General features: G+C 44.7%; 1 protein-coding gene across 1 annotated transcript; it reads left to right on the top strand.

Moving 5' to 3' along the window:
- The first annotated feature begins 2566 nt into the window (after positions 1–2566).
- LOC123134738 (uncharacterized) lies at positions 2567–4482 on the top strand. Its single transcript, XM_044553921.1, has 3 exons — positions 2567–2879; positions 3310–3588; positions 4098–4482. Exons 1-3 carry the CDS (start codon positions 2775–2777, stop codon positions 4317–4319), a joined length of 606 nt encoding a protein of 201 aa, XP_044409856.1. The 5' UTR covers positions 2567–2774; the 3' UTR covers positions 4320–4482.
- Positions 4483–13556: the final 9074 nt, after the last annotated feature.

Raw genomic sequence — 13556 nt, 5'->3', positions numbered from 1 at the left:
TATTTTTATTTTATTGATCAAAATATTCATGTTTACATCTTCAAATATCACTGAAATATATTGCAAACAATTCACGCAACAATGACCGGGGTATCATCTAATGTATCTTAATACTCCTTTCTTTTCAAATACACTATACTACAAATAAAGTTAGACATTTATTTGCCAACTATATATGCCTACCTTTATTAGTAATATAGTCATAAATTTATTCATATTCCTTCATTTTCTCCCCTTTTTCTTCGTGTTTCAAATTTAATGTCCCATTTACTATTTTTCTCACTCTCTATTATTCTATTTCAAATATCTTTAATCATGCTCTAGTTCCCTGTTGTTTATTAATATTTTGTGGTCCAATTCATTGCAATTTTTTAGCACATCCTAATTACACCGTGGAACAACTTTATCGTTAAGGTAGAATTTTTATGGCAGAACATTTTATTATTAATATGATACACAAATAAAAATTGTTCTAACGTCACACAAGTGCTTCAACTATTTGTAAGATTCAACATTTTTTCATGAAGTTGTAATATATTTTGGGAACGATTGTCTTCTGACTCTGGACCTTTTTATTGCAAAGCTAGGGCATTTTTTTCGTGAATTTGGAATATATTTTTTCCTAAACATAGAACATCTTTTATCTTGAAGCTACAACATCTCTTGCCTTCTTTAAGCTAGACCATTTTTCCGAAGGATATGGAATATTATTATTATTATTATTATTATTATTATTATTATTATTATTATTAAGATGAATATTTTCTTATGAAGTTGGAGTATGCCTTATTTTAAGAGGAAAATTTTCTTATAGAGCTGAACACTGTTGTGTTATATCTTTAGTGAATCTAGAATATTTTTCCTCTGAACTAGAATTTTCTTTTAAATGTTTTGTTTGGTTCTATGTTTCCAAAACTTTTAAAAAGATGTTCTGATAATGCCATGACCTCGGGGTATAGTCAAGGAGGACAAACTAGGCTAGCAACAAAAGGGTGGCTCGGGCCCATGACATATCCACATGCTATAACCAAATTTTCTCATCATCTGGCTTGGAGTATAAGAGATGTATATTTAATATATCTCTACCTTGTAAATGGACCGGACGCATGTAACTCCCTACCCACTATTCACCTATATAGAGAGGGATGGGGTGGGTAGGATCCTCCCAATCGGTACCTCTCAACATACCTCCTCGCCACACTTCTCAATACGCAACACACTATGCTCACACACAAACCCTAGCTCTCATACAAGGCCACGATCAATACCATCAACAAAGGCAGGAAGAAGGGTATTACCATGATCAATACGTGTATGGCGCCGCATGTTCATTATTAACGAAAACTACATGGACAATGAGCCGCTAGGTAGGGGTTGAGCACGTAGATTAAGCCGAAAGGATTCAGATGAGCTCTTTCATCGACATCAATTTGTTGGCCACGACACTTAGTTGGGCAGCAGCATCACCCTCGAGCGAATGTGCGTCGCGCTTGTTCGCCCCCCCCCCCCCCCCCCCCACCCCAGTTGCCTCTGGAATTGTTTCACTAATCCCTCTGGTGGAATTGTGCGGGATAGAGTCTACATTGACCCTGCCAAAATTCATCTGGAAAGAGTCCTACCTTGGCCCATATCTACCTTGGCTTCACGGCGACACTGTGTATATGAGACACTCGCAAAGTCCAGCCTAATTGTTTGCACTCAAGTACCATCGCAACATCGGAGTCCACATACGTTTCTGGTTGTTGCATTGCTTCCATCACCAAGCTACAATCTGACTCAATGATCACTTGTTACATCCGATCCTCCCCGCTAGATATAATGCATTCCGCCCTTGTGTTGGTCATTAATAACAGGCTTCTAAACTTTCTCTTCCCTATATTTTGGTTTTGATTTTTCATGCGTAATATAGGGAATTTTGGTGATCTCGTTGCTCGCTTGTACAAATTGTGTTGTTGACATTAATTTAGCTGCTCTCGGTTAGGCTTGGGCACGTACGGACGGGCCAATCGATTAAGTTTTTTTATGGACGTAACCGACTAGGTGTGGCTTGAACGATGGCTGGCTTTGGCTGAAAACTGAACGTGCACACGAAGCTAGCAGAGGCATTGCACGATAAGATAGATATAGACTTGGTACGTAGTCCATACGGTGAGTCCTGAATTCCTGATCATGGTCGGATGTATCCACGACGAAAAGAGGTCCTGGTCGCTGCTAATTAACAACCAGGTAGGAGTCCTCCATCAGGCGGGGCAACCGGACAAGAGAGTTGACTAGGGAGACCTCCTGCTATTCATTAACCTACTAGTGGTTAGTCTTAGGTACGATAATGTTAATTAGCTTGATTTATAGATCGACGTAAAAAAAAACTTGATTGTTGATAGATCAAAGTGTCCTAGGCATATACAGTTTCCATCCGAATTGGTCAGCTTGAGTTCAAGCTTCAAACGAGAACGATGACAAATTGTGAACAACTGGGCCGCGCCCTCTTTGGTATCCGACTGCTTGACGTGCGTACTCCTATATAAACGAGGAGAAAACCAACGACTAATAAAAGCTGCAACGTGTCTAATTTTCTCCCGTCGGCCGGCGATCAAGCTGCTTCAACTTCAGCTAGGTTTTTCATCAGCTAAAATAAAAGGTTTAGCTAGGTTTGCGCTCGTACGTGCGCCTGGTCGGCCGGGTGGTTCTGCTCTATAGGTTTCCCGTCAAGAACCGTCGTTAGGTTTACAAGCCTTGTGCCACCGCCAAGGCCGTCCACCATCAGTTCGTCCACCATGTTGTCGCCGAGTTCTGATCCTCCCATGGATGTCCAAAAAGACGCTGCCTTGCCGGCGGCGACAAAGGAGGAGGACCTTTCCTGCTGTACCGCGGCGTCGCTGGTGAGCTTTTTTGCTTTTGCTTTTCTCCCGCCTTCTTCCTCGCTACTAGCTAGTTCTGAATCAATCTGTATCAAAGCCTGTATAACAAGAGCATCCCGTTAGCTTCACCTTCTTCCTTTTTTTTTGCGGGGTAGCTTCACCTTCTTCCTATATACTTAGTATGTTTCTGTTTGCTGATGTTGGCCGTTCTGATTTGCTAACAAATATAGATTGCTCTTTACGTGGTTTAGTGACGTTTGAACCTTTTGTCACGTCTAGTCTAACCAAGAACATAGTATATGTTCTGAGCTCTGCATGTTGCATGTCATTCTCCTCATCGTTGATGATTACGTAGTACAATTTATCTCTGGCCTGTCAAATTTTCTTTTTTGTGCTCAGCTGGAACTCCAATTATCTATCCTGCCGCTCACTGCTTGTGTCTGCTTTGTAGAAAGTGTTCATGGTGCTGTATTCGCTGTATATGGTTGGCCTGATCATATGGATGTTCAAGGTTTGCGAAAACTGGTGGCAGGCATGGCCGGCCGTTTTTCTCGTGTTAGTCTGGGTATTGGTACTCCTGGTGCTTGCCGAGCAACATGCCAAAGTAACATTGTCCGAGAGTTCTGATCATTGCCTGGACCTCGAGAAAGGCGCTGGGCCAGCGCTGACCAAGGAGGAGGAGCTGGCCAAGGTGAACTCTGGCATTGCCAAGGGTATCATGGTGGTTCTGGTGAGGCTTTTGCTTTTCTCCCGCCTTCCTATTTTGCTTCTAAGTCTATCTAGCTAGTTCCAAGTCAAAACTTATGGTCCTCCAGCATAACTAAAACTTATGCATGCTAGCTATTAGTATGTGTTACTAAATTACTTGTAGGTTGCATGCATATCATTGTGCTCATACATACAACTATTTTGAAAACAATGTCACAGCTAGTACCAGGCCTATATATATATATATAACAAGAGCATTCCAATAGCTTCAACTTATGTTTATGTTTGTTGATATTGGCCATTCTAATTATTTTGCTAGAATTATAGAATCCTCCCTGCTTTAGTGACGCTTGAACCCTTTTTCACGTCTAATTAAGCATATGATGTGACCTCTCGCTGGTGCGCTCATTGTCGAATTCCACACAATTTATCTCTGGCTTCTAATTTCCTTTCTTAGCTCAGGAACTAACGCACAATTTATCTCTGACTATTATTACTTATCCTGCACCGCTGCTTGTCTGTGCTCTGTAGGATGTGATGATGGTGTTTTATTCGCTGTTTATGATTGGCCTGATGATCTATATGGTCAAGGTTTCCACCAACAACTTGTGGGACGCATGGTCAGGTGTTGTTATCGTGTTGCCAATCTGGGTATTGTCACTCTATATGCATTTCCAACAACGTGCCAAGAAGCGTGCGCTGCTAAGCAATGGCAGTAATCTTAGTACCAAACTGCTGGAGTCTACGAAATAAGCCAATGAGTGAAGTGAATATGGGGCACCGTTTTGTTAATACCTGAAGTATGATATCTGTATTTAATCTAGTTCTTGAGCTTTTTGTAAACCCTCCGGATAAATGGATGTACAAGACTGGTGTGAATTTTGTTTTGCGTGATTATATTAAGTGTGTTACTTAACACCCTGACTTCTATTGTGACCATACATGTTTATTTCATTCTCCAAATGTGTTTTTCGAAAAGGGGCCCTTTATTACTTAAAAGTCCAAATGTGTTTAGTGAATGAATTGTGCATGCATCAATTGCAAGTTATTCTACCTTTCATCCTTTTCAACAATGTTTATCCCATCAAATGAGCTACCATTATCTCCTTGCAATGGCTTCTCTTTCTCATGGCCATTTAATCGGAACCCGCTCTTCTGTCCAAAGTACGTAGTAATATCAGGTATAAGTGGAAGAAACATGTTGCCCTTTAAAAAAATCAATGTTAATCGTGTATTGGAACAGAAGTGATGTCCCTGTTCTATTATAATCTCTATTTTTCTCCATGTAACAATTATTGGGGGCATATAAGCCATTCCAATCGCGTACACAGTCAGGGGCGAGGCCACTTCAATTCGTGGGTATTACTGGCATCTTAGATTTTTGTGGTCAAAATTACATCCGAGGGACGCCTCTAATAATTCATGGGTATACACACTTTGTTGGCAAATTTTCATCGGAACTCGCGTAGGCATTTATGATGGAATTGCATGTGGTAATATACGGAGGCAGTTAGATTTTCGAAACTGCACTAGTTTCTGTCACGCGCAAGCAGTTTCATCATCGAAACCACCGCTGGAAAATAAGTACCTCGGCGGCTTTTCCCTTTTCTTTCTCCCTAGATTCTCCTTCATACCTCTTCAATTCCTCTCCTCCCTTCACAGAACCAAGCCCAATCCCTAGATCCATGGGTTGGCTTGATGCATTGGCCAGTGCCCTTGTGAGTCGTGACTTGATTCCACAGGTGAATTACAACATGAATACATGATTGATTGTGGGGACCGATTCTCCGGGTATTAATTCCCAGAAAATGGCCCTTATGCTTATCAGCCCCAGGATAACTGTTAGCTGATGAGGCACCAACTTGATACAGAAATTCCAAGCAAATACAAAATATGTAGTACAAGACCATTCTGGTCTGTGAGTACAACAAATGGTTTCTAGTGGTTGATGGCGGAAGCAGGCTGTAAATCATCAGTGTCTATGGGACTCCATTTCCCACGGGAACAGCTGACCAGACTAGCTTCAATCTTCGCGAGGCTGCTATCACCGTTCCTTAGGTTCCGGGGCTGTCATCACGTCGCTTCTCTCCGTGCAAAAAATCTGGCAAGACAATAGCCAGGGACAAGCCAGTGAGTACTTTGAATGTACTCGCAAACATAATGAACACGGGTATAATATAATAATGATGTGCTGAAAATATTATATACTCATGACGTCAGTCACAAAAATATAAATATAACTCTAATGCGTGTAAGCATGTTATATATGAATATGTAATATCATAGAACTATTAAAATAATAATAATGAAATAAACAACAAGCCTGCCACAGTCGGGCGTCTGAGCGACACCACATAAAGGGCTTTAAAAGAAATGCCACAGTCGGGCGTCTAAGCGACACCACATAAAGGGCTTTAAAAGAAATGCCACAGTCGAGCGTCTGAGCGACACCACATAAAGGGCTTTAAAAGAAAATGCCACAGTCGGGCGTCTGAGCGACACCACATAAAGGGCTTTAAAAGAAATGCCACAGTCGGGCGTCTGAACGACACCACATAAAGGGCTTTAAAAGAAATGCCACACTCGGGCGTCTGAGCGACACCACATAAAGGGCTTTAAAAGAAATGCCACAGTCGGGCGTCTAAGCGACACCACATAATGGGCTTTAAAAGAAATGCCACAGTCGGGCGTCTGAGTGACACCACATAAAGGGCTTTAAAAGAATAACAATCATAGTGAATATCCAGGAGGTAGAACCGTTCCAGGGATATTCGATAATATCAATAATATCATGGGTTAGTCCACAACAAAATAATAATCATCATCATCACATGTCACAAGTCGTGATACCAGTTCTGATTTAACAGTTTCACCTCCGAAGACCAACACTAAGACCGACACTCGACCCATCCCAGACTGTAATCCTTAACCATGGACATGGCTATTCGAATAGGTTTAATCTCTGCAGAGGGTGTACTCTTTACCCACGAGTAACGGATTTCTTTAGTCCATCGGGACTAATTCCGTCTACGGTCTTTTTGTTGAAAACACACCTAACTTGCACACACCAGCTTAACTCACATGTGTCTGGAATCACCCACGACACCTGTCAAGCAAACTCTAAGTGGGGAGGCTACAACCTCGCGTAGCATGGGATCAAATTTATATTGCGCGCTCTAAGGGGTGGCCTCCCCTCTCGGTATCAACCGGAAATACCCATGCCCCCGGACCAGGTGGCCTGCCTACCAGCTACAACCGGTATCTTCCATCCTGGCCTCTCTGTACGGTGTGTGCTAGGAAGAGGTTGACAACTTACTGAACCGTACTCTACTTGTTGTAGAGACGAGTGGTAGTACGAAACAAGTATGGGGGTTACTGGAACAAGACTCGATCTATGGTCAACTCAGGAGGTTTAGGTATTCCCTGCATGATTAGCATAATGAATATATTTCAACCAACAGAGTCACCGCTCATATTACCTTACCATGCCATACCAGACATAACCATCCCGACGGAGACCGGCGACAAACTCATGCCTACCCAAGGCAGAGTTTTCCCGGGTTCTTGCCGGTATGCATGCAAGGCACATGAGGATGATTATCATCACAAGTGTGATCATTTCCAACAGCATGGAAATCACAAATATGCATCCATGCACATGATCATCTCACATGAAATAACAATTTCTCCAAAAAGGAGGTAGTGTGATAAATGTGTCAACGAACACTCAAAAATATCATGCCAGGGTTCAGAATGCTTGCCTTCAAAAATATCATGCCAGGGTGCATTTCAAACTCTTGAAATACTTCTCCTCTCTTCAAAAATCCTATTTTAGAAATATAAATGAATTAACACACAAAAATAAAAACAGCACAAAAAGTTGTTTGGAAAATTTTTCAATTAAATCTTAAAATAAACTAGATCAAATTTGAGAGAGGTAGGAAAAAGAATTAGTTCATTTGGAGTTATATTTAAAAAGATAAAGCGAGTCAAAGATTTGGTCAAAATCTGTTTTTAATAATAAACAGAGAAGAAAACGTTTCGGGAAGAATACGCCTTCAAAACGGGGAGACGTACTCGGGGTCTTTACGCTTCCACTTAAACGCGTGGAGATGGGGCTGGGTCTCTGACAGTGGGTCCAGGGGGCCCACTGGTCAGGTTTGACCAGTCCCCACTCCCTCCTCTTCTCTGCCCGAGCAGAGGCGGGGCGTCCGGCGATCGTCGAAGGCGAACGGCGTCTTTTCGCGGGCATCTAAGAGCAGGAATGGATCCGCCACTCCTAGGCGGTCCTTCCGGTGGTCGTAGGGTCGCTGGAGGTGGAGGGAGTCGCCGGCGGCGAGCTCCGCGGCGGAGGGGGCTTCGGGAACAAAGTGATTTTTGGGCTGCGGTGGTCTCCGACCAAAAATTGATCGAGGGGTTGCACTCGCGAGAGGGAGGGGGAGTTCTTGGTGGAGAGATTGGAGAGGGAGAGGCCCTGGTGGTGACGGAATCGACCGGGGCTTGGCGGCGATCGAACTGGCCGGACTCAGGGAAGAAGGCCTTCCCCTCCTCGAATGCTGGCCAGGGTAGCTCTAGGAGGATCACTGGAGGTTGATGGAGGACTTGATTGAGCTCCGGGGCCCTTATATAGGTGGTGGAGGTCGGTTCGATGCGGCCGGCGATAAGGACGACGGTGAACCGCCTCCCTGTAGCGTCAAGGCGTCGTGGCGACGATGGTAGCTAGCCGACGGGCGAGGGGATAAGTTTGCGTTGCTCACAGGGGCAGGTGGCGAGCCGGGGTGGCTTGGGCGGCGCTGGCTTGAGCAGGGTTGTCGGGCGGCCGTGGCGGCTAGTCCTTGGCATGCCGGGGACGCGGCGAGGCTCTGCTTAGCGTGTTGCGGTGAGGGGGAGCATGCAGCGTGCAAGGGGACACGGCGTGCTGGCTGCGGTCGGTCACGGGCTGGGGTGAGTGCGGGGCGTGACGCGGCTGCTCGGGCGCCGCTCGTGCAATACGCGTGCTCTGGGCGCGTCCAGTGCACGCACGGAAGGTGTTCGACACAATGCCGTGGCACGCTACAGGTCACAGATGAGGTTGGCAAGGAACATAACTAGGCTAGTGATAGAGGGAAACTCCAGGGACAAGGTGGTTTGATCAGGTGGTCAAGTTCATAATGTATACTTGAGATCATGCCAAATCAGTCCATGCACTCCAGGTGTTTGTCAAAATGCTAAAGGCACCTAGGCTATTCTTGGAGGGGACAAATCTTCCAGATCAGTGTCTCCTTGGATGCACAAGAGGGTGGTGAGGTTAGTTGGTGAAAAGCACAAACTTGCTAGTGCAAGTTTTGCAGAACTTCAAAACTGGACAGGATGTGAATGGCATTATTTCCTGAACCAAAAATATGCCAATGGTTGCATGCTCCTGGACTTAGGGGTTTAGCATGGAGGACTACAAGTAGGAGAAAGAATCAAGGCGCAAAGAACAAGCAATAATATGGTTGTTGTACAAACCATCATGTTGGACCAGGATGGAGATGAGGTTGATTCACTCAAAATTTCAAAGAACATCGTTGGATCTTTGCATATAATGGAATCATATGCTGCTACTGACATCCCATAATTTTGGTGGAAGCTAGAAACAAATATTTAAAAGGGTTGCAGTGCAAAAATGCCTACTGGACCAGAGAAGAAAAATATGTGTAGCACTCAAAATATGCAATAAATGCACTATATTATTGCATAAAAGTGATTTAGAGGCATCACATGACATCTCCAAATTTTGGTGAAATTTTTAGTTAATTATATCAAATGGTTGTAGTACAAAAATAGCTCCAAAACTCAAACCAGTCATTTAAAGAATATAGCTCAGGGTGAAATAATTTAATAAATAATCCTACTGATTAGGAAATTGTTTTAATGAGATGGCATAGAAGTTCAATAAGTTTTGGAAGGATCCACTTGAAAAAAAATCCTTAATAAGAAAGGTTTTGAAATCAACAGAAATATTCTTGCAGGCAAAAATTTTAACTCTTGGCAAAATTTTAAATAACAAAAACCTGGTTAAATTTTTGGGGTGTTACAATTACTATCCCCCTTAAGAAAAATCTCGTCCTCGAGATTTGCTAAGAGCCGTTGCGAAAAACAAAAGTTCCATATGAGTTTGAGCGGTTGTGAGTCTGCTGCCGTGGTGCTGCTTGACTAGAAATAATCCATGTAGTGGGGGATAAACGTTGCAGTAACTCAGGGAAAAGAAAACTCATTCTATGATTTTTTTCGCGGTTACATAAGTTAGTCACGAAGAAAACTACTCATACTAGTAGAAACTAAATACACGACTCATCGCACACATTCGAGGTACCATACATAAGTTACAACGTAACAATAAATGCTGCAACAACAAACACAGCAGTGACGTCTAAAATGAAAACGGTAACTGGACGGGGTCCCGATAAAATGTCTCTGTCAAAGGGATACACTCCTCTTCTATCGGAGGAAGTGGATTGACCAGTCGATGTATGCTTCTCTCCGGATCAGGCCTCAGTGGTCTGCCGATGGCAATCTGAGGGTTCAGATCAGTGAGACTCTGGAGATAATCCATTACTCGCTGGTTCAGATGCTCTTGAGCGATGATGTACTGGATAAGGTTGGCTAGTACTGGGTCTCTCTCAATCCGTCCACCGGGAAAAGATGTTACTCCTCCGGGTGCTGCACGGCTCGGAAAGTAATAATATCCTCGTTCGCGGGCATAGGGTACTGCGGATCGAAGGCGAGCAATCGCTTCTTTCGCAGCAGCTTCTATGGCCAGGTGTGGGGTTGGCATAGATTCCCCCACGAAGGAAACTTCCGTTGGATCTTGATTGGAGTCTACGGGAGGGATGTGTACTGCTGCCCAATATTCCGAGGTGGAAAAAGTGATTCTTGATTTGAACAGCTCGTACTGGGGTGGATATGTAGAACCCATAGTACTGCGGGTAAAGTCCCACAATATCTTGACAAAGCTACCTGGGGTTGCATCTAGGGTTCTCAGATGAATACTAGGGCTCGGCATGACGGGAAAAAGGTTGTGAGGGTGGTGCACAAGATGTGGGGTGCTGGGTAAGATCACAAGGTGGCCTTTATATAGCAAAGGAGCTGGGTCATTTCACCGTGGTGAAAGGTAATAAATTTACCAGCTTAGCTCCGAAGGTCGGGTCAGTGTCAGAGATACACATATCTCATAAAGAGACATGTTACTGTGGTTGTCGTCGAGGTTGGTTTTGGTAGCTGTGCCCGGCAAATATGCAACTATGCGCTGACAAAAAATACGCGTGGCTACCATTAAAACAGGGGCACAACGACATGCTGCGTTAATACACAAGATTACGTGATTACAAAGCGGGGATACACTGAGACTCGGCACTACTCATACAGCTTTGTCTACCTCGTTTACGTCTAAACAGGCGTGTCTGGTGGATGTCGAGGCTTCTCCACGGGTCTCACTGCCGGGATTAGTCGGAGATGGCGGAGGAACTGCAGGGTCGGGGTAGCGATGATGACCATCACAGGGATTGTTGGCCACAATCCCATTGGAGTGTGTTCCCAAAAGGCGTCGAAGCACTTCTGGGGTCATCACAGTATCTTGGATGATGGCTGGGGCTGACCTCAGGGTCTCGATCGGGTGTCCGAACAGCACGACTGGGTTGTCGGCATCGGGCTCGTCTTCTCTTCTTGCTGCGGCTCGACGAACCAGCTCTCCTCGAGCTGTGATCAGATCAATAGTGATTTGATCGAACAATGCCTCTAGTGCACTTACATAGCGCACTAGGTGCAACAATGCGGGGTCTGTCTCGTGATCTTCGTTGGCAACTTGGGGTGGTCTACCATACCCTTCACGCCTGGGGTAGTAGTAGAACAAGCGACAGTTAACTCTGGGCGACAACTGCCGAAGTTAAACTATAGCCTCTCGAGCAGCTAGCTGGATGGCTTGTGGCTCGAAGGAAGTTGTCCTTCCGGTGAACCTGTAGGGGCGTTCTGGCGACAGACCCCTACCGTAGATGTGCACAGTGGCCTAGAATTGGCGGTCTTCACCGCTCATGGGTCCTTGGTACACAACATATTCTGGGGGCTCTTCTAACGCGTAGGCACGACGGGTGAGGTTTGCGAGTATGGTCACGAAACCTCCAAGATTGGTTGATGTGATCTCATTGTGCACTATGGGACCAGGCATTGTGGCTAGGTTGGGGAAGAGGCCGTGCTGGGCCGGGTTGAGGTTAGCGTGCCCTTTTTATAGAAAAGGGAACGGAGTCTTCCTTCGCACGCTTGCGAATGAGACATTTTTGCCTTCAGTCATTGGCGTGTGATCGACAGGCTAGACTGATAGGTTGGGCACCGACTGTCAAAAGTGTCGGGGTCACTGTGTGGCTATCTTGCATGAGAAGCTTGGCTGAGGTTTGGCTAAGGTCTGGTGGGTTGGTTTGCCTAAGTTTATCGACCTGGCTAAGATAGGATTAGCCAAAGGTCAGCCTGGCTCTGATACCAAGTCTGTGGGGACCGATTCTCCAGGTATTAATTCCTAGAAAATGGCCCTTGTGCTCATCAGCCCCAGGATAACTGTTAGCTGATGAGGCACCAACTTGATATAGAAATTTCAAGCAAATCCAAAATATGTAGTACAAGACCATTCTGGTCTGTGAGTACAACAAATGGTTTCTAGTGGTTGATGGCGGAAGCGGGCTGTAAATCATCAGTGTCTATGGGACTCCATTTCCCACGGGAACAGCTCACCAGGCTAGCTCCAATCTTTGCGAGGCTGCTATCACCGTTGCTTAGGTTCCGGGGCTGTCATCACGCTGCTTCTCTCCGTGCAAGAAATCTGGCCAAGACAATAGCCAGGGACAAGCCAGTGAGTACTTTGAATGTACTCGCAAACATAATGAACACGGGTATAATATAATAACGATGTGCTGAAAATATTATATACTCATGAGGTCAGTCACAAAAATATAAATATAACTCTAATGTGTGTAAGCATGTTATATATGAATATTTAATATCATAGAAGTATTAAAATAATAATAATGAAATAAACAACAAGCCTGCCACAGTCGGGCGTCTGAGCGACACCACATAAAGGGCTTTAGAAGAAATGCCACAGTCGGCCGTCTAAGCGACACCACATAAAGGGCTTTAAAAGAAATGCCACAGTCGGGCGTCTGAGCGACACCACATAAAGGGCTTTAAAAGAAATGCCACAGTCGGGCGTCTGAGCGACACCACATAAAGGGCTTTAAAAGAAATGCCACAGTCGGGCGTCTGAGCGACACCACATAAAGGGCTTTAAAAGAAATGCCACAGTCGGGCGTGTGAGCGACACCACATAAAGGGCTTTAAAAGAAATGCCACAGTCGGGCATCTGAGCAACACCACATAAAGGGCTTTAAAAGAAATGCCACAGTCGGGCGTCTAAGCGACACCACATAACGGGCTTTAAAAGAAATGCCATAGTCGGGCGTCTGAGCGACACCACATAAAGGGCTTTAAAAGAATAATAATCATAGTGAATATCCAGGAGGTAGAACCGTCCCAGGGATATTCGATAATACCAATAATATCATGGGTTAGTCCACAACAAAATAATAATCATCATCATCACATGTCACAAGTCGTGATACCAGTTCTGATTTAACAGTTTCACCTCCGAAGACCGACACTAAGACCGACACTCGACCCATCCCAGACTGTAATCCTTAACCATGGACATGGCTATTGGAATAGGTTTAAACTCTGCAGAGGGTGTACTCTTTACCCACGAGTAACGGATTTCTTTAGTCCATCGGGACTAATTCCGTCTACGGTCTTTTTGTTGAAAACACACCTAACTTGCACGTGTCTGGAATCACCCACGACACCTGTCAAGCAAACTCTAAGTGGGGAGGCTACAACCTCGCGTAGCATGGGATCAAATTTATATTGCACGCTCTAAGGGGTGGCCTCCCCTCTCGGTATCAACCGGAAACACCCATGCCCCCGGAC

Source organism: Triticum aestivum, chromosome 6B, assembly GCF_018294505.1.
Source record: "Triticum aestivum cultivar Chinese Spring chromosome 6B, IWGSC CS RefSeq v2.1, whole genome shotgun sequence".
NCBI classification, from domain to species: Eukaryota; Viridiplantae; Streptophyta; class Magnoliopsida; order Poales; family Poaceae; genus Triticum; species Triticum aestivum.
Note: the sequence above shows the minus strand (reverse complement) of the source record. Positions and strands in the feature narration are given on the sequence as shown.

What these genes read in the sequence shown, in the direction of transcription:
- LOC123134738 (XM_044553921.1), top strand. Translation starts at nt 2,775, where the DNA reads ATGTTGTCGCCGAGTTCTGATCCTCCCATGGATGTCCAAAAAGACGCT. An exon ending in GCTGTACCGCGGCGTCGCTG is followed by an intron (nt 2,880 to 3,309) that starts GTGAGCTTTTTT and finishes TCTGCTTTGTAG; the next exon opens with AAAGTGTTCATGGTGCTGTA. An exon ending in AGGGTATCATGGTGGTTCTG is followed by an intron (nt 3,589 to 4,097) that starts GTGAGGCTTTTG and finishes TGTGCTCTGTAG; the next exon opens with GATGTGATGATGGTGTTTTA.